Genomic DNA, 20,897 nt, shown 5'->3' with positions numbered 1-20,897 from the left:
CCACAAAATCTGGGGCCTGGTGGCTCTGGCATTTATAGTTTACAGTTCTCCTGGATGGAGAGCATATGCCCAGGGACTGGAACTTCATTTTGGTGCACCCGGTGCCAGAAATGAGAATCCCACCCCAGATGTGGTCAATGCAGATGTTAGGAAGGCTGTGCACCAGAGGCAGCTGCCCCAAAGCTATCCAACACCTATATCTCCCTCCAGCTCTAGGCACGCCCACTTAGTATGAGCAACGTCAGAAGAAAATTGGTAAATGGTAGGCTTTTACCTAGGCCTGAAGCAGGGGAGACGTGGACATTCATTGGTGAAATGAAAGGTACTCAAAATATGGGGTATGTTAGTGCTACCCCACCCTTGAATGATTAGTGCATAAGGCTAGTATACTTTGGGGGCTTCCCAGGTGGCGCCGTGGTAAAGAATCTGTCTGCCAATGCAGGAGATGCAAGAGATGCTGGTTCGATCCCTGTGTTGGGAAGATCCCCTGGAGAAGGACATGGCAACCCACTCCAGTGTTCTTGGCTGGAAAATTCCATGGACAGAGGAGCCTGGTGGGTACAGTCCATGAGGTCACCAAGAGCCAGACATGACTGAGCAACATAAGCAAACACTGGTATACTTTGGGAGATGGACCCCAAGGCTGGGTCTAGAAATGGTCCTCTGTGTGGATACTGATTCGGCAGATTTCTGGTGCCTGAGGCCACCAGAACCAGGGTCTTCTCCTCAGTTTCCGCGGGCGCTGGTGGAGGAGGTGCCCAAAGGAGCAGAGAAAAAGGAAGTGCTGCTTTGTGCCTGCTCATCAACAAGCGCTTTGTAATATGCGTCTGCACACGTGTGACAGTGCGGTCTGAGACTTGCTTCCATGAGACCTGCCAGTGAAGTTGTAGGGCTAACCCCCTCTCACCTCCCATTTCTACCCCAAAGATTCTAAGAGTCCTGCATGATCACACCTAATTGTTTATCCCTATTTTCAATTCCTTGTTTTGTTTCTCCTCTGGGTATCTGAGGACATGGCTTCAAGGCAATAAGGATGCTGGTTCCTAAAAGTCAGGCAGCTGCCAGATGCCTTTTCTAATTTCGGGGGAGAAGGTCTGAATGGCTAATGGATGAGACATAGGGACCCAGGAAACCCAAAGAACGTCTCATAAGTGAGCGTTTCCTCTGGAGACTTCCCCAGGCCTTCCTGATGTTTCTCTCTTCCAGAAAGGAGGCAGGTTTTCCTCCAGAGCCTCCTCTGCATACACACTCAGGGCCTGGCTGCAGCTGGTCTCTGATGCTGAGCCTGGCAGCTGAGGCAGAGTCTCTCCCATGACCCCGAGCTGCTACCAGAAGGAACCAGTTCCAAGTGATGGAGAAAGAAAACAGCAACCCCACTGACCAGCCCTGGCCGGCTTATTGGGATGTCAATACTGACCTCAGGATGCAGGGCACCATCCCTCCGGCTTGGGTGGCAAGGCTGGCGGGGCAGAACCGCGCCCACATGAGTTAACCCGGCTGCTTGCGTGTCCCCATCCCAGGCTCTGCTCCCCCTACCCCAGAGACCCGCCACCTGCAGCATCAGGAGCGGAGGGCGGCTGTGTTTCTGACCACAGCGGAACAGATGGCACAGTCATCGGGCAAGTAAACTCTAATTGGGATAAACAGCGGAGACTTGCAAATTTGGCTGTGGGTATTTATAAAGATGAAGGAAAATACATCCAAAGACGTGCCTGCTAGCACTCCCAAGGTCCTCCACTCTGGGTTTCTCATCTGAAAAACTTCTGGGGTTTGTAAAAGACAGCAAATGAGTAGGGGGTAGTGCCCTCCAATGTGTCCAAATCAGGACCGTTTTGAGAATCCAGGGACACGGTGAACTCTCAATACTTAACACAGCAAAGTCAGGGATCGGGGGCGTCTCGGCAGGGCTGGGTTGCTGTGTAGCAATGATTTGGGAGTAAGCTGTTCCGTGTAGTATCTTTATGTGTAAACAAGTTTTGTGATGCTATTTATTATTTACTGAAAACCTGCTATGTGCTGGGTCCTGCGGGGGCTTTCTATGCATGACTGCTGATGGCCAGAGAGACTCTGAGGGTAAGTTGATGGAGCCCGTTGTATGAATGAGAAAAACAAAGCCAGATGGACTAAAGACCAAGGTCACATCCCCAGGAAGTGGCAGGACAGATGCAAGCCTGTCTGACTCCAGGATCTGGGCTGTGTCTAGATCGCTGACCTCCCTCTCACTCACTCAGGGGACCTGGAGGCAAGTCACATAAGCTCATTGGGCCTCAGTCTCTTCATCTGTAAAATGGGGGAGAAACTTGCCTTCCAGGACAATAACATATTATTAAGTCCAGACTCTCGCAGGCACGGTAGGGGTTCCATAAGTAGAAGCTAAGATCTTTTGTCCTCTATGGGCAAAGGACACTCAGTTCAGTTCAGTTCAGTTCAGTCGCTCAGTCGTGTCTGACTCTTTGCGACCCCATGAATCACAGCACGCCAGGCCTCCCTGTCCATCACCAACTCCCAGAGTTCATTCAAACTCACGTCCATCGAGTCAGTGATGCCATCCAGCCATCTCATCCTCTGTTGTCCCCTTCTCCTCCTGCCCCCAATCCTTCCCAGCATCAGAGTCTTTTCCAGTGAGTCAGCTCTTCGCATGAGGTAGTCAAAGTATTAGAGTTTCAGCTTTAGCGTCAGTCCTTCCAATGAACACCCAGGACTGATCTCCTTTAGGATGGACTGGTTGGATCTCCTTGAAGTCCAAGGGACTCTCAAGAGTCTTCTCCAACACTACAGTTCAAAAACATCAATTCTTCAGTGCTCAGCTTTCTTCACAGTCCAACTCTCACATCCATACATGACCACAGGAAAAACCATAGCTTTGACTAGACGGACCTTTGTTGGCAAAGTAATAACTCTGCTTTTTAATATGCTATCTAGGTTGGTCATAACTTTCCTTCCAAGGAGTAAGCGTCTTTTAATTTCATGGCTGCAGTGATTTTGGAGCCCCCAAAATAAAGTCTGACACTGTTTCCACTTTTTCCCCATCTATTTCCCATGAAGTGATTGGACCAGATGCCATGATCTTAGTTTTCTGAATGTTGAGCTTTAAGCCAACTTTTTCACTCTCCTCTTTCACTTTCATCAAGTCAATTAACTAGTGACTCAATCACCCTTGCTTCTCAGATGGCATCATGGTGTGCTACTAAATCTCTTCAATTGTATCTGATTCTTTGAGACCCTCTGGACTGTAGCCCACCAGGCTCCTCTGTCCATGGAATTCTCCAGGCAAGAATACTGGAGCGGGTAGCCATGCCCTCCTCCAGGGGATTTTCCTGGCTCAGGGATCAAACCCACGTCTCTTCTGTCTTCTGCATGGGCAGATGAGTTCTTTACCACTAGCGCCACCTGGGAAGCCCTCTTTCATGGTGATGTCCAGTTAAGAAATACCCTCCACTGCCAGTTTCACACCTACACCTGTACCAGCTCTTCCATGTAGCTACATATACACAGACAAACCCCATCAATTCACCTAAACTGGCTCTGGATTCCAGGACAAGTGACTGCTCTGAACTCTAGAATCTTTACAGGATGATGTCATGTTGATACTAAAATGTAACAAAGTAATAACCAAAGGGAGACTCTGGTGAAGATGACTCTAATGCTTGGTATCCTATAATGTGTATTGATTCAGCACATTATTAAAACACAAGTGTCTTAAACATTTGTTTTAGTTCACATGATGAATGCCTTTATCAAATCCAACTAAAACGTAGTGAATTCTGCACTGGTGGGTCTGGATCATTGGAGTCTTTTGCTTCTGTACAGACATGCTTTCAGCACAGAGATGTCCTGTGTGCAGATAAATACATTTCACGGGTGGGACCTCAAACCCAGGGCTGCCTGTTGACTGTAGCTTTTGCCCTCAAGGTACCAACTGTGGTGAGATGGGGAGCATTAGGGAGATGAAGCTGGTGTCAGAAGGTGAGCCCCCAAATACCTGAGCATCCTGGTTTCTTTGTTCCTAACAACCTCGTTCTCCAGCTAAGACTCATGGGTACAGGGTTGCCAAGGTTATTCCCAGTAGGCGGAGAACCCATGCCCACCAGAATTACTGGGCGAAAGAGAATTTTTAAGATATTTAAATGCAAAGCATTAAGTTTAAGCTTCTTTATCTGAGCACTTCTCAGATTCTCAACTTGGCTAATATTGTCACACTTTAGTAGCAAAATTGCACTGCCTTATAAAGACTCCAGAATTCAGATGTGGCAGAGCCATGCCACAGGGCCCCTACTCAGGGTGACTGCTCTTCCTAGCCTCTCCTGTAGGTCGTTAGCTCTGGCTGGTGACCCAGAAACAGAGGTGACACCTGTTGCCTCTATAGTTGAGACATAGAAGAGCTCTCCCTACCACGACGGTGATCAGGAAGCCATATACTCTGGCTGGCACAGCCTCAAGATACAGGGATCCTGGATCCCTGAGTTACCATGCGGAGGGGAGCTTCATGGAGGACTCACATATCTGCAGTGGCAAGAAATGAACCCTTGTGCTGAGTGCAAGATTTTGGTGTTTGTTACTACAACACACCTGCGCCTAACCTGACTTACACCAAGAGACCAAGAGATCAGGGACTAAGGTCATCTGTTTGATGGGACAAAACAGATTTATTTAACCACAAGGACACTCCCTTGCCAGATGATCACTGAGCATCTTAACACAAGACACGCAGCAGCATGGAATCTGAGGCCTTGTTTAGGGACCTGTGGGAAAGTTTTCACTTTAATTTTGTTTAAAATCAGGGGAAAATGAATATAATAATGAATCCAAGCTGGATTACATTTATCTTTGTACCCAAGCAGATGTAAAATATAATTTTTTATATCTTAAGGGAGGAAGGGTCCCATGAAAGCAAAAGGAGCCCAGGACCCATAAAAGTCACTGGGCAGCCCAGATGCTGACCCCCACCTTGAGATTCAGGGCCCTATCTGCTCTTGGATGAGACTTGAGGATGAATGGAACCCATTCAGGTTCTTTCTGGCATCACCTGCAGGTGGACGCCTTGGTCCAGGAAGTGGCCAACAAGCTCTGGGAGCCCTGAATAATTAGCCGCAAACAAACAAGGCGCACACACAAAGCCCTCAGTACTGACACACAGGTGGGTACCAGCTCATCACGGGTGAAGATGCCCCCTGCAATGGACCCCGGAGCTCACTGCCTCCCAGCCCAACAGGTGTTATGATTTATCAGCCCTACAGTCATGGACCATTTCTTCTTTGCACTTGACTTTCTCAGCGACTTGATATGGTGTTACCTGTGAATCCTCAGGGACTTCCCTGGTGGCCCAGACGGTAAAGAGTCTGTCTACAATGCGGGAGATCTGGGTTCAATCCCTGGGTTGGGAAGATCCCCTGGAGAAGGAAATGGCAATCCACTCCAGTACTATTGCCTGGAAAATCCCATCGACAGAGGAGCCTGGTAGGCTCCAGCCCATGGGGTCACAAAGAGCTCTGCTCTTAGGAGCTGTGTGTCCTTGGCAGGGGGCTCAGCATCTCTGTGCTTCAGTTGTCTCCTTAGTGAAATGAGGAGGATGCTATCCACCTCTCTGGGTGGTATTAAAAGGATTAAATTCCATCACACTTGTCACTCGTGACCACACGATGTGCACTCCTGTCTCTGCTGATGCCCAGAGGTCAGAGTGAGCTGCCTGCCCACTGTTTCTGAGTCTGGCTGCTGCAGGAGCTGGGCCACCTTTTGGTGGCAGGAGAGCTGACCCTGCTTTGCAGGGAGGTCAGGATTCCTAAGTCAGAGGATGCTGCCATGCAGTGGTGGAGATTTTGGATTCTGGCGCCAAACTCCTGGGGTTGGCATCCAGACTCTGCCCCTGGCTCTCTGCCCCTGAGGCTTATTTCTCCGGACCATGCCTCAATTCCCCTGGTTGTCATGGATATAAAAGGGACAATATTTCTGTCGTCTCCTAGGTAACCCACAGATGCATTCTGAACGATGCCCAGTTGAGAAGGAGTCAATAAACACTGCTATTGGCACTGTTGTAGTCACAGCTATTTTCTTTTGCTTCTTTGTCCTGAACTAACTTTATAAAGTGTCAAGGAAGCTACGTAACTAGCACCTGCTCTTAGGCTGTTAGGTTTTCAAGCAGAGCTCTCCATTCCAACTCTGAAAAGGTGTTTTCAGTTGACTCTTGATCCTTGTCTTTGCTCAGCCTGCCAAGCCAGCCCAGACCAGTCCTCAGGTGTCCTGACCAGGAATAAAGACACCTCCTCTCACCCGCAAACATCCTGGCTGCTCACTCATCAGAAAACAGGACTGAGACGTCCACAGAACCAGATGTGTGCATGTGAGTGTTTCGAGGGGTTTTAACCTAACACTACTTCCAGGGCAGTCCTTCTCTATCACTCTGTGTTATCCCTAGCTGTGCCTTTCTGCTCAGTAGAAGATCTCACTGAAGTCAGGCATGGAAAGCACAAATTTTCAAATGAAAAGTACACTGCCTGCTAAGGATGCTCCTGAGGACCCAGTGGATGGGGACTCGCTCAGGTTGTTCCTGGTTAACACTTCCAGTTACTAAGGCGCTGAGCCAGGATTGGCCAAGATTCCCAGGTGCCCTACTCCTTCAGCTACTTATCCTTCCTGTGACCAGCCTAGCAGACTCTCTAAACCACGCTCTTAAACTGCCCATGGGGGTTGGTTAAAACGCAGACATCTGTGCCCCATCCCGAATTTCTGCTCTAGCAGGTCGCAGGCAGAAGCTGAGGATCTGTGTTCTAACAAGCTCCCGGGTGATGCCGATACTGAGGGTCCAGAAAGCATACACTGGGTCTGGGAAGCCCACGTTGAGAACAAACCAAGAGTGAAGAAAGTCATCATCAGTTCTACAAATTCACGGCCAAACTCAGAGTTTTGGAAAAGGCTCAAAACCCTGTTTGGAGAGACAGTTCATCTCCCTTCTTCTCCAGGTGGCTGCCTGCGAGAAGAACAAGGGCGGGCCCCTCCACTGCTGGAGAAGTCACTGCCTGCCCATGACAGAGGATAGCAAGGGGACCACTCAGGTGCAAGGCGTGAATACTGATGACCCACAGAATTCTGGGCTCTCGCCATGCAAGCACGCGGCTGGCCCGAGGGCAGAATCATCCTGACAGTTCTCCCCACGGTCATCTGAATTCACAGAACATTCTTCCAGCCTGAGAATAGAAGCCGGCTTTGCTGGGCTCACTCACCACTCACAGTGGACAGACCCTGGGCCCCAGTGCCTGTATTAAAGCTGTCTCCCTGGGGCAGAACTCCCACGAGCAGCTCCTTGGCTCCCCCCACCCCAGGGAGACCCGGACACCCACGACTGCATCAGAAGCTGCCCATGTTCAGAAGAGGGAGATGGAGCTGGCCCAGGGGCGCACGGCCGGTCCACTCATGGGAAAAAACTTCACCAAGCACACGGCAGGGGAGGACATCACTCGCTAAAATACCTGCATGCTGTCCAGCGTGTTCTGGTTAAAGAGCAAAGCAAAACACAATGACGGGAAGACGTTGTGAATAAAAGAAAACCCAGGTTCTCAGCCCATCTGCGTGGCCTGCTCCGTTTTCCCAACCAAAGCACGTTACACCCGTCCCCCATGTGTCGGGGCCTGCACCCTGCACCAGCGCCCGGCAACGTGGCCTCAGTGGAGCTGTCACAGGGTGGCAGCTCAGAATGCAGATTTAAACAACACAGACCATTAAATCGATGGGCTTGGGGTGACGGGAAGGAAAGAAACTGGACTTCCAGCCAGGAGACTATGCAAATCAAACTGCGGTGGGCGATCCTGCGAGGGGAATGAAATGCTGTTTCAGGGAGATGTATGGCCATTGGGAGGTCTGTTTCCAATCTCCTGGGTTATATATTTTCCCACCTGCTATTTATCACTCCCAGCCCTCCAGATATTCATTAGCTAATGGACGCTTTCAAAAAAATCAATTTTAATATATATGATAATAATGATGAAACCGTTTCCTGGGGGAGGAATAGATTTTAAAAGGCAATGTAAGAGATGCACATATTCTGTTTTAAGTGGTCACGCAGCTGCCCCGGGGGAAAAGAGACAAGGTCATCTTAAAGAGGACAGGCGCTTCCCATAAGCAGAGACGCAGGCCCAGGGGAGAGGCCCTGCTGGCCTTTCTGGATGGAACAGAACTAGGGGGGAGCACTTGTGGGGCCGCCCCACGCTGTGCAGGCAGCTCTCCTGCCGTTGTGTCTTGAGTGAGGGGTCAGTAACTGGGAGACCTCTGTCTTCAACAGGGAGATTTCTTATGTCCATTTATTATGCATGAGGCATGCAGACTGCAAAGGCCTCCCGGGGGACCCCAGGAGTTTCCTCCACTCCTGAGGATATAGGAGGCCACCAACCGGGGGCAGAAGAGTGATTCTGACACGTCACCCCCTCCTGCCAAGCCCCCACCATCAGAGCCAGGGAGAAAGGCCTGCAGGTGGCTGGGGAGGGTGACTCCTGCTGTGCTCACAGGGACCGTGTTCACTGCTCCGATTTCCTTCACTGTCCTTTCTCTAAATCTGCAAATGCCTCCCCAGATGCCAGGTACTTCCTCAGGCTTAGCACTATCCCTTAAAATACCCTCATTCACCTGACACCTGTAGGGATGATCCACTTCCCTTTCTCCTGCAAGGAAGCAGGCTCACCCTCTCTGCTTCCCATCCAATCAGAGGAGAGCAGAGCACCTCTGAGACCCACAGTTCTGATGCTGGCTGTGTGGCCACAGCAAAACTGTCTGCTTGCATGGACAACACGGGAGGATGTGTAAACAGCAGGAGTAATGGGTACCCAGTGGGCACTCAGTAAAGGTCGGTTACGACTTCTACAAAACATTAACACAGCATGCCCTGAGCTCACCCACCCCCGGGAAGAAAGCCAGCAAGGCTGGCTCACTTACCTCTAGCAGCTGCACCGCACCTTCATGTTCTTTCTTAGCTTCAACCTGAGCCTTTTGGAGGATGAAAAAAGACAGAAGAGTGAACGTTTACAGCGGGAAAAAGGCAGCAGAAATAGAGATTAACGCCGAAGTTATCAGGGAGTGTAGGTCACTGATAGCCATTCCTCTAACAAGCCCCAACATTCTCAGGGCCTAAATCAGTTCTCATTTTTTCCCTTTCCTTTGGGCAAGATGGCATGGATTGGGGCTGGGTTTGACGCTCTTTGTAAAACCTGAAAAGCACCCCCTCATCTGGCAGAGAATGGAGAGGCTGGTGAGACCGGGCTGCTGCGTGAGGTGGTGAAGAGCCCACCTGCCAATACAGGAGATGTAAGAAAAGTGGATTCGATCCCTGGGTCGGGAAGATCCCCTGGAGGAGGGCGTGGCAACCCACTCCAGTATTCTTGCCTGGAGAATCCCATGGACAGAGGAGCCTGGCGGGTTACAGCCCATGGGGTCGCAAAAGTCAGACTCCACTAAGCACGTGACATTCAAGAAAGAATCCATCTGTTAAACTGAGATTTACATTCAGGATTCTCAGTTCTGGAGGAATATTTTCTCCAGGTGGCTGGAGAATAATAAAGAGAAGAGTTGGATATCATAAATAAGCCAGTGAGAGCTGTCTTAACAGCTTCTACTTCTCACTTGAAAACTTCCATTAGTCGGAAAGAGGGAAAGGCTTGGCTTCCCCAGCACAGACTAAAAGCGAGAAGTAGCCTGATATTTCCATAGTGTTCATTCATATGCATTTCATTCTCACATATTTCCAATGAGGCTTTTAAGAGCTGGGGAAGTGAATAGAACCCAGCAAATTAACTCGACCATTCTTGAATCCAGCTCAGTCTTCAAAGGCTCAAAATTGTTCCTTTCAAAGCAAAAACAAGAGCGACAATAAATCATGAAATGGGGTTGGAGTGGGGGAGACAAAACAGCTAGAGAACATACAGGGATTATATAAATAACACCACCATTGAGCCACTTGAGTCAAAGATAGTTTTCAACTGGCAGAATGAAAAACAACCAAAAACTCCATCGCAGGCTGTTAAAACACAGCCAAGCTGGCAGTAACAACTTCGTTTCTGGCTTCAAGCACAAATCAGGAGTTCGTTTTCGTAGGCTACTTGCAAGCTGGGCCATTTGGGCAATCAGAATAGATGGCTAAAATTAACAGTTAAAATTGGCAGTGCTGAATTCTTGCAGAATCTAGGCGACAGCTTCAGAGAGGCTCATTTTGGGGGCCACTGCCAACACATGGGGAAGCTGAGACCTTCATGGTTTCCTACAGAACACAGTAGACTTGAGAGGGTCTCTGACTCCTAGGGAGACCCACAGTTCTACAGTCAGAAGAAGGGGCCTGTCATCCAGGGGTGAAATGTCCAGGGGGTGAGTTAACATGCCAGCAAACACATCTATTTCAGGGGGAGGGGTAGCTATTCAAAAGGGACATAGATTTCCTGCTGCCAAAGCCTTGGACGTTTGGCTGGGACAGACCATACATGTAACACTCAGAGTAATAAGCTCCCAGGCACCTTGGTGATGGGGTTGGGAGTATGGATGCTGGGTGGGATGAGCTGAGAGTAGGTGGGGGTCATTTACAGGTGCTGTTAATATCAACTCCACAGAAAAGACAGTGAGATTCATGGAACTAAACTATGGCATGTACAGATCCTCAAATCAGGTCCCTGGGTTCCACAGAGCTGAGGAAGCCGTGAGCATCAATCAATATCCCAGGCATGGATCGTAGGAGAAATCAAGACACTGAATGAACTCAGAAGGTCAGCTTGAGATGTCCCTGTTCTCCACACACAACAACTAAATCCAAAACATGCAAGGGAAGCATCTGACATGGAGGGAAAGCAGTTTTATGAGCTGCAGGGTAAGTTTGGTTTCTATTAGCAGTGAGCATGTCAAAATGGCCTTCAGCCTGGGAGCCTTCGTTTCCCACACGGGAGGAATTTAAAACAACAGTGGCATTTGCAGATGAATTTTAAATGTGGACAATTTTGCTCATGCACTGAGATTATAACTGCTACTTGTAATAAGATGAGGATGTAACCCACACAGGAAAAGGAAGCAGTTAGAGCGACTGGACTCTGCTCACCGGTTCCCTAGAGAGGCACTAGGGTTCTGGAGTCAGGCCTCCAAGGGACCTGGCCCATGCTGTCTAACCTCAGGTCCTGCATCTGTGAGGGGACCTGCATCCCACAGGTTACAGTGAGAGCTGACTGCTGTCACCGCTCACACATTCAACAGACACTTACCAAGGATGGCCTGGAACTTATCATCAGTTATCCTGGTAATGTTACAGGACCAACTGATGGAGTCTTACTAGGTCTTTCCTGCAGTTATTCATTCATTCATCCATATTCATTCATTCAAGGTTCCTGAGTATCTCTGTTCATTCATTCATTCAAAGTTTCCGAACATCACTTGTTGAGTACCTGCTGTGTCAGGCAATGTCCTGGGAGTGCAGACACTCCACTTGGGATGCAGACAACAGGCAAAAAGGTACAATGAGCAAGTGGCATCACTAAAGGGGATGAGTGGGAGAGAACGCCAGAGCAGGGGTGATGAAGTCCATTCAGGCAGGGCAGCCGGGAGAGACTCCTATGACAACAATAAGCCAGCTCTGCCATTATTTGGGGGCCAGGCATTCTCAGGGAAGAGCAGAGAGGGGGATGTTTGGGTGACAGAGAGGAGTTCAGTGTGGCTATAGGAAGGGCGACAGGGCAGGAGTGAGAGGTGGGCAGGGGTTTAAATAAGATGACAGATGTCTGCCTAGTACCAGGCCCAGAATATGCTACACTGAAAGCAAATGTTCATGGTGTAGCTTTTATTATCATTGTCATTGTCCATAGCCTATATTCACAGCCTGGCTCACTGCTGTGTTCTTAGCCATCACAGAGCCAACATGCGATGCTCAAGGACTGTTTGCCAAATGAATGAAAGTGAGGATTCTCAGCCAAGCTCCTGGTTCAGTGATCTCCATGAAGCAGGTGTCCCGTGGAAAAGTCCTTGTAGACAGGACTGTATCTGCTTGGACTTCTATTTTTTTTAAGCTTACATCTCCACCAGCTACCAGAAATAAGGGTTGGCCAATGGTCTTATCTCACCTTGACTCCCACTATAATAGCCTTGGGCAGCTTGATCATTCATCCACTCTAAAATTCAACAGGTGTTCTCCCTTGCCCACTATTTCCCTCACTTCTCCCAATCACCATATTGAGCAGAGGGAAGAGCTGAACTTCCAGGGAGGAGGGGGAGGTTCCCTGAAGAAGGTTCTGGGTCCCTGACATCAGCTGGGTCCCTGAAAGCCTGGACCTTCCTTAGGGTGGCCAAGTCGAGAGGTGAAGCTGAAACCACAAAGCGATCTGCAAGGACTACACAGGGTCAGAAAATCCACTTGCATTTAATGGGAAGATATATCCTTGGCTTCCTTACACACATGCTGTACATATTTCAGGATCTGGGAAAAAGCAAATCCCACAAAGTACAGAGTGGTGTTAAGGGAATTCCTAAGATGATGGTGAAGGGTGTTTCTAGACCCAGTGTAGCATCCGGCTTCTGGGGCAACCAGCCTGGACTGGAAGATGAGGCCAGGCTCCAGGCCAGATGTCTCAGAGGAAAATGGAATGAAAACATCCCCAGAGGAGTCTGGTTGACTTGAGAGAAATTTTAACACTCTGGCAGGAAGTTTGGGAATAAGAGAGTGATGAGCACACAGAAGACTGAGCAAACACACAGAAAGAGGCAATTCACTCCAGGGGGAAAGGAAAGGCTGTGCCAAAAAGGAAACACTGCCCTTTGCAGAGCCTGGCAAGATGTGCAGAGCACGCCTTGCTGAGGGTGGAATGGACTTTAGCTTGAGACAGGACGTTTGAAATCATCCAAGCTGGACAACCAGCTGGACAAAAGAAGTGGGGTTCAGTGGAATCCAACTTGGAGATCCACATGTGGGAGTTGGCACACAGATGGCATTCACGCCTACGGAACCAGACAAGGCCACGGAGGGAGCAGGGGAGGTCAAGAAGAGATGTGGGGGATTTCCGGGTGGCTCAGCGGGAAAGAATCTGCCTGCCAATGCAGGAGACGCGAATTCCATCCCTGATCCGGGAAGATCCCACAGTGCTGCAGAGCACGTAAGCCTGAGCACCACAATTATTGAGCCCGTGCTCTAGAGCCTGGGAGCCACCACTTCTGAAGCCCATGCACCCCAGAGCTCACGCTCCACAACAGGAGAAGCCACCACCATGAGAAGTCCAAGCACCGCAACCAGAGCAGCCTCCGCTCACTGCAGCTAGAGAAAGCCCTTGTGCAGCAAGGAAGACCCAGCACAACCAAATAAATAAAGAAAAAATTTAAAAGGAGAGACGTGGATGGCAGGCTGAGCCTTGAGGATGCTTAGAGGGCTTCTGTGAGGAAGGAGAAAATTGGAAGAGGGTAGGATCCTGGAAGCCTAGGGTTTGGGGAGTCAGACCCTCTCAAAATGTGCCTCTGGGTCAAAGAGGAGGAGGGCAGGACACTAACCACTGAGCAGGACGTCCACGCACGGGTGACTTAACAAAAACCATGGCTTTGGCGAGATGAGGCTGGGTCCCACAGGAGTGCGTTCAAGAAATCCTGTACTGGGATTTGCAGCAACACGGAAGCAACTTAGAGATGATCGTACTGTGTGAAATTAGTCAGACAGAGAAGACAAACACCATATGATAGCACTTACATGTGAAATCTAGACTAGGACACAAACGAACCTACCTATGAAGCAGAAACAAACTCAAGGACGCAGAGAACAGAAGGTGGTTGCCGAGGGAGAGGAGGATTAGGGGAGGGACAGAGTGGGAGTTTGGGGTGAGCAGATGCAAACTACTATGTATAGAACGGATAGACAGCAAGGTCCTACTGCAGAGCACAGGGAACTATAACAATCTCCTGGGATAAACCAAAATGGAAGAGGATATTTTAAAAAGAATATATATATATATATATATATATATATATATATATACACATATATATATATAGGTGTATAACTGAATATATATATAGGTGTATAACTGAATCACTTTTCTGCACAACAGAAATTAACACATTATAAATCAACTATGCATGTGTGTACTAAGTCACTTTAGTTGTGTCTCTTTGTGACCCCATGGACTGTAGCCCAACCAGCTCCTCTGTCCAGGGGATTTTCCAAACATGAGTATTGGAGTAAGTTGCCATGCTCTTCTCCAGGGGATCTTTCTGATCCAGGGGTCAAACTTACGTCTCTTAAGTCTCCTGCGTTGGAAGCAGGTTCTTTACCACAACGCCACCTGGGAAGGCACAAATCAACTATACTCCAATAAAAATAAGTAATAGGACTTGTAGTCAATGGGACTGTAGACAGCTTCTAGGAACTATCTCACGTTGCTGTCTCATGATAATCAAACTGGAACTCAGGGCGCTCTGGTGACTTTTATTATGATAGAGGGACAAGGGCTAGAATTCGGCCTTCCATAGGATATGAGCATTTCTATAATAGGTGTCTGCCACTCATTTCAACTTCACCCCATATAAAGTCACTGTCCTCAGCAATCTTCATTCTGTGTTTCCTTTACGGCATTTCCCTGATCTGAACTTCTTTAGTTCCTCATGACTTGTTCACTTACTCTCACTCTGTAAGCCAGAGGTCTTGTCCGACTCTGCACTGCATTCCTGGTTTCCAGAACAATGGCTGAGCAGCCGACACATAGGTGGCAGCCAGCAAACATGTGCTGATGAGTGAATGAGTGAGTGAGTGATCCGGACAGCAAATGGAGCACAAGGGCTGTCCGTGCTGGAAATGGAACACAGACGTGAACTCTGGAAAGAACTCACCAATCTTGTTCCACTCAAGTCTCAACCTTTCTAATACTTTTTTATTTTAAAAATCAGAGCTCTAAGAAATTACAAGGTTTGTACATTCATCCTTCATTAGATTTTCTTCCTCTGCTCCCCGCCAGCCACCTCCCGATGAAGCATCAGTGTGTCCAACATAGAGGCAAGGATGAATTCATGGGGGAAGAAAAAGCAAAAGCAAAAGAAGTTGGATGATGCTCAAGAGAGACACTGGGAGCTGAATAATGGACTTGGCTCTAGTGCATGTTCCTCGGTATCAAGTGTTTCATAGATAAAACTCCAGGCTAAAGGAGAAGGACACTCTGGTAAGAAGAGCCAACCTGTCACCCTGCTGGACAATATTTGTATTTCTGTCCTGGATGCTCCCAGCCTGGGGACGTGCCTCCCAGGGATGCAGTGAAGGAGTGCAGGTACCAGGCGCCGGCAGGTCCCTCACGCTCGGAAAGAGGGAGAAGACAGGAGTAATATCGCTGTCTGCATCCCAGCAATATCCTTTCTGGATAGCATCTAATGAAATCTTGCTTCTCAGCGTGCCAGCCAACTTATTATGACAGGTAATAAGGACTGTGACAGTCTCTATTGTACCAGCATAATGAAATCTATCCTCAGCACGAGGTCTCCACAAATAATTAGGAAAACAGCACCAGAAGTTATCTGCTTGATGCTACACGCTCTGCTAATAAACTCAGGAGGAGAAAAGCACTCCAACAGATAGGGATCTCCAGCCAGATAAGGCGAGCCACTGGGTCCTTTATTTGAGATCAAAGACCTGGAGGGGCTTGGGGTGGGGGTGCCACCGATGGAGGAGGAGGTGTCGGCTGCTCATCCCAGTGAGGGGAGGCATAACTGGGACCAGCACCTGCATCAGTGGTCAAGCTGGGTCCTGCCTGGAAGGTCTGGGCTGCCCTCCCATGGATGAGGGACACAGGGCTTCAGGAATGAAACCCAATGAGAAATATACACAGGGACCCCAAGCCCCATGGTTCTGAAGGAGGGGTCCCCAGATTCATCTGGACAGAGACAGGAAGACCAAGGCTGCTGATTAAGGATGCTAACTTTCTTGGTCCCCAAACCACCCAGTGCCAAGGGGATACACCTTCTGAACTGCTTGGTCCCCTCCGCCCTTCCCCTTCTCCTTCCCTCTGGTTTCTGTCCTTTGTCCTTCCTACCATCTTTTCTCTCCTTACTCCTCTCCTTTGCTTTCTTCCTTTCGTGTTCCCTGTCTCTCTCTTTCTCCCTCTCTTGTCCTTGGTTCATGAGATCATGCTACATATATTGCCCCAAAACTTGATTTGCTCACTTACTAACACATTGTGTAAATCCGATGAGATGGCATCTATAAACCGAATTTCTTCCTCCCAATGTGGACACGCTGCTCTGTGGTATGGATGCCCCACAGTCCACACAGCCTCACCCTCAGATGGGCATTGGATTTAATCTTGTTACCTATGCCCACACAGCAGGATCCAAGTCAAACCAAACCAAAACTGGTTCCTGTATTTCTTACAGGTATACTCCCAGAACAGAAGGTTGCAGAGTCAAATAGACCTTTAGTTCTCAAGGATGCTGTCAGGTCACTTAGCCCCAGAGATAAAGCAATTCACGCCCGATTTTAATAACCTACAGGCGTGTCCTTTTCCCTACAATCTCGCCAGCATCAACTGTTAGAGCTTTTCCTTTGATTTTTGCAGCTTAGCACATAGTCAAAGTTAGCTGAGGAGAAACTAGAGCACACGGGGAATCTTTCCACACCAAGAAGAAGTCATTCCCGAGCGTGTGAGAAAAGGCTCGGGAGAGCAGCCAGCCACCCACGCTCCAGGTCCCCAGTGCATTGCCTGCCTCCTCCCAGGCCCCCAGCCCCAGCCCAGCTCACCTTCTGCAGGAGGTCAATTTCCTGCTGCTTGGCATTGAGGATGGCCAGGGCTTGTTCATGCTCCAACTCCAGCTGCTGCCGCCGTTCTGCGGCCTCTCGCATGTGCTGGGGAGGCAGGGGGAGACACACAGGTCAGGTCAGCCCAGTGCCTTGCAGGGAGCCATGTCCTGGGTTCCCCCACAGCCAGCCGGCTCCCCGGTCTGACTCACCGCCTGCATCCCCGGCTTCTCCCCAGGGCAGCAGGATCAGCCGGGGAAATCCTCACACCCACAAGCCTTCCTCCCGTTTGCACATTTTCTGTTTTATGTGCCAAGAGCACGTGAGCGGAGCTGCAGGTTCCTGTGTGGAGGTGAATCTCTCTTCTCTCTGTTTGAAAAAATTGTCTCTTTCTCCGCCCCCGCCGCCACCCCCGGTCTTCTGCAAATACCAGCCAAGATGCATGGCTCTCTCCCTAGATAGGGCTACTGCTTCAAGCTTCTTACTACCACGTAACTAATGTCACCCACAATAACCATAGGAGTGAGGTAATGTAACTGGCCCCATTCTACAGATGGGAAAACTAACACGCAGTTTTCCTTGTTTGACACACACGGTAAGCGGCCGTCGGGCACTCAAGTCTGACACTTCTATGGAGCCTCCGAATCTCAGGGTTTGGTCCTGTCTGATCACTCTGGTGGAGTGGGGTGCTCAGCCCCCCATGAGTCCAAATGTCCCTCCACTGGTCCCTCTGCAAACGTCCTGCCAAGGCAGGGGGTCCCAGGGCTGGACCCTTCCTCTAACCAGAGCATCTTCTCCCTGCTCTGATGACCTCTTGTCACCCAAAGTCATCCCCCAGGAGAACCCATCAGTGGGCATCAGAGGACACAAGGACCTCCTTAACCCTAACAGTGACCACCTGTGAACCCTGGTGGGAAGGAACCATGAGAAATGACACCATGCAGGAAAAAGGCACAGGTGGGACCAACTTTCACACAGGCAGAATCTCGTGGAAGATTTCACGGCAAACCATTTGAATTTAGCTTCTTCACCTTCCTTCCCCCTCCCCCCTCCTCCTCTCTCCTTCATTTCTCCCGCCTTTCCTTCCTTCTCTCCTCTTTCTCTTTTTATAATGAGATCTATGTGTCTCAGCAGTAAAGAATCTGCCTGCCAAGGCAGGAGACGCAGGTTAGATCCCTGGGTCGGGGAGCTTTCCTGGAGGAGGGCATGGCCACCCACTCCTGTATTCTTGCCTGGAGAATCCCATGGACAGAGGAGTCTGAGGGGCTGGAGTCCATGGGGTTGTAAAAGAGTCAGACACAACTCAGCGACTCAAACAACAATAACGACAACAAATGCCAAAGGTGATTTATCAGTCAACGTTTTAAAAATTGGGATCCTTCACAGAAAGTCCACATGCCTTCAGAAAGGGAAGATTTAGCTCCACGTCTCACCTGCAGGAGCTGGCAGAGGCTGGTCCCTTCCTGAGCACGCGCCTCCTGCTTGTCACCATCCCTGCCCACCCAGCCTGTCCTTCCAGTGGCCTGACAGCTGAGGGTGTGCTCGCGCCATACAGACGGGAGACATCGTAACATAGTGGGGCTGTGCTGCGTTTAGCCGTTCAGTCGTGTCCAACTCTGTGATCCCATCCATGGGCTGTAGCCCGCCAGGCTCCTCTGTCCAGGGGGGCTCTCCAGGCAAGAACACTGGAGTGGGTTGCCATGCCCTCCTCCAGGGGATCTTCCCAACCCATGGATCGAACCCAGGTCTCCCGCATTGCAGGCAGACTCTTTACCATCTGAGCCACCAGGGAAGCCTGATACAATGGGGAGGGGACCCTAATGTACTTTCCTCTTTGGCTTGAATTCGTTGGTGATTGTTATTATTTATTACTTTAAAATTTTACCGTTTTAATTCTTTTGCTTATTTTTATCCCCTAGCCTGGGGAAGGGGGCACAGAGAGATAAGGGTAGAGAGGCAAATTCTATGCTTTTCACTGTTTTTCCCACGTCCATTCCACCTGCTACCACCAAAAGCTCTTTTCTTCCAGGAACGATCTTGTCACTCAGCCAGTTTAAACTGTGAATGGGGAAGTTCTGGGGGTTCATGTCCCAAAGTTTTGTGGTTCATTTGTATTAAGAAGTGAAGTCTTCCTGCCTTCCATGTTGCACACATTACTCATATGGTGACGTCATATGCTGACTTTGTCTTCCATCTTGGGCTAAACAACCTTACAGGCTCTCTGCTGTCTTAGTTTGATGAAAAGCTGCAATTACAGTAAGTCCCCTGAAATGGCAAAGTTGCCAATGTGTCCCTGTGTGCCAGCTGTTATACTGGACGACTGTACTTTTCAAGGTATTGTACTGTAAGATTAAAAATGTTTTCTTTAATTTTTGTTCGCTTTTTAAATGTATTATTGTATGTTAAGTATCATAAACCTATTACAGTACAGTACTATATAGCCGATGGTGTTAGTTGGGTACCTAGGCTAACTTTGTTGGACTTATGAACAAATTGGACTTACAAACATGCTCTCAGAACAGAACTTGTTCGTATATATAAGGGAGTTACTATAGTCAACCCTTCAGCAGAGGAGTGGTGGTTTCACTGTTGCTATGGAAACTCAGGATCCTGGGAAGATAGAACCCCCCAAATATGAACAAAATTCTCTGAAATGTGGAAATGGGCATGCCTGTTGATGACTATAACCTGCCTGGGTTGGGGCTGGAATGCGTCATTCGTGTCTATTTGTGGACAGGAGGAGAATCAGCGCATATCCACCTTCTTGCATGCACTCCAGTCTTCAGCATTCCTGGTCTCACCAAGTCTCGCCTTCCCTATTTGCCTTGTAGACCCCAAGAGCCAATGTTGACCATGGCTCTCCTGGCCCTGCGGAGTTCTCTGATTACCAATTTGGGTCCAGAAATTGCTAATGATCTCTAATGACATGCTTGGACCCCACTGTCCACTATCAAGCCACTGATTCCCAAACCAGCAGTACAAGGTACCAGGCATTTTCAGAACACTGAAAAAGACTAACCCCCAGAGCCTCTAAAGACATAAGGAATTCTCTGAGCTTCCAAGAAGCTTTGGAAATTCTTCCACAAACACTGCTCACTGACTCAGAGGGATATTACTTTAGCCTGGTATTGGGTTTCTTCTTAAAAGCATCAGAGTTCACTAGCATTTATTCTCTACCAGCATTCATGGGATTGTCAGAGGGTTGGTGGGACTGTGTGTGTTACGCTTTTCATTCTAGAGAGGAACATTTCTTTCCATTCCTTCATTCACTTTCTTCTTCTATGTATTTGTTCATTCAACCAACGTTTATTGGGCAACTATCATGCGGCCAAGAAACTAGGCCTACGGAACAACAGGATTCTGCCTTCATGAATGGGCATTCGAATTGGGAGAGTGGATAAGAAAGGGCTTATGCAAGCCAATAAACATAGACATGTCAACAGTAACAAGAAGTGTTAGGCTGAACCACTTAAGTTGACACTGAAGCATCTTTGACTTATAAGACTGTTTATTCACATAGCCTAATCCTATGATGAAATGTCAGTCCAATACTGTAAAGAAAATTCACTCACTCGTTCATTCATTTAACAATTACCAAGTATCTGTCATGTGCCAATTGCCACTCTAAGTTCTGAAGGTGATAACAATGAAAACAAACACAACACCAGCTCTCTTGGAGCTTACACTCTGGAGGGAGAGACAGACTCTATTCACATGCATTAAACAATATGAAGTGTTTCAGGCGGTCCTAAGTGTTACAGAGAAAAATATGGCGTGAGATGGGAGGGCGGGTATGGAGTTGCAAGCATTGCAGAGGCTGGCAGCGTTCAGTGAATTGGCTGGAGCCTCATGGAGAAGAAGCAGAGACCGTGGCAGGTGATGGAGCTCTGCCCTCGTGGAGGCTGTGGTTGGAAGTGCCCAGGCGCAGGAACATCACGGCACAAGGACATCGCCCATTCACTGCCCATTCCCACTGAGACGAGGCACTGAGCCAAGCTGCTAACAGGACTGTGAGGCTGTGAGGACTGCACTGAGCCCCCAGGAAACTTCCAGAATGTTCCCTGCTCCATCACTGCTCACTGGTTTGGACAAAGTGCCACAGCAAGGAAAGGGAGACTTTCTTTCCCGACACTTCAAGGAGGAATGTCTTTCCAGAGAGTGACTGATGACTTCCTATTTGGTCTTGTCAGCC

The 20,897-nt window shown here is 48.9% G+C and overlaps 1 protein-coding gene across 6 annotated transcripts in view; it reads right to left on the bottom strand.

Moving 5' to 3' along the window:
* The window catches only part of RIMBP2 (RIMS binding protein 2), a 305,822-nt gene that overhangs the window by 65,471 nt on the left and 219,454 nt on the right, over positions 1–20,897 (bottom strand). For all 6 annotated transcript variants that reach the window (XM_042234493.1, XM_042234494.1, XM_060400742.1 and 3 more), the window contains 2 exons: positions 16,709–16,813; positions 8,920–8,970 (listed from right to left, as the gene is read on the bottom strand). In XM_042234493.1, coding sequence (XP_042090427.1) covers positions 8,920–8,970; positions 16,709–16,810 — 153 coding nt within the window. In that variant the 5' untranslated portion in view covers positions 16,811–16,813. The remainder of the gene's footprint in view (positions 1–8,919; positions 8,971–16,708; positions 16,814–20,897) is intronic.

Source organism: Ovis aries, chromosome 17, assembly GCF_016772045.2.
Source record: "Ovis aries strain OAR_USU_Benz2616 breed Rambouillet chromosome 17, ARS-UI_Ramb_v3.0, whole genome shotgun sequence".
Classification (NCBI taxonomy): domain Eukaryota; kingdom Metazoa; phylum Chordata; class Mammalia; order Artiodactyla; family Bovidae; genus Ovis; species Ovis aries.
Note: the sequence above shows the minus strand (reverse complement) of the source record. Positions and strands in the feature narration are given on the sequence as shown.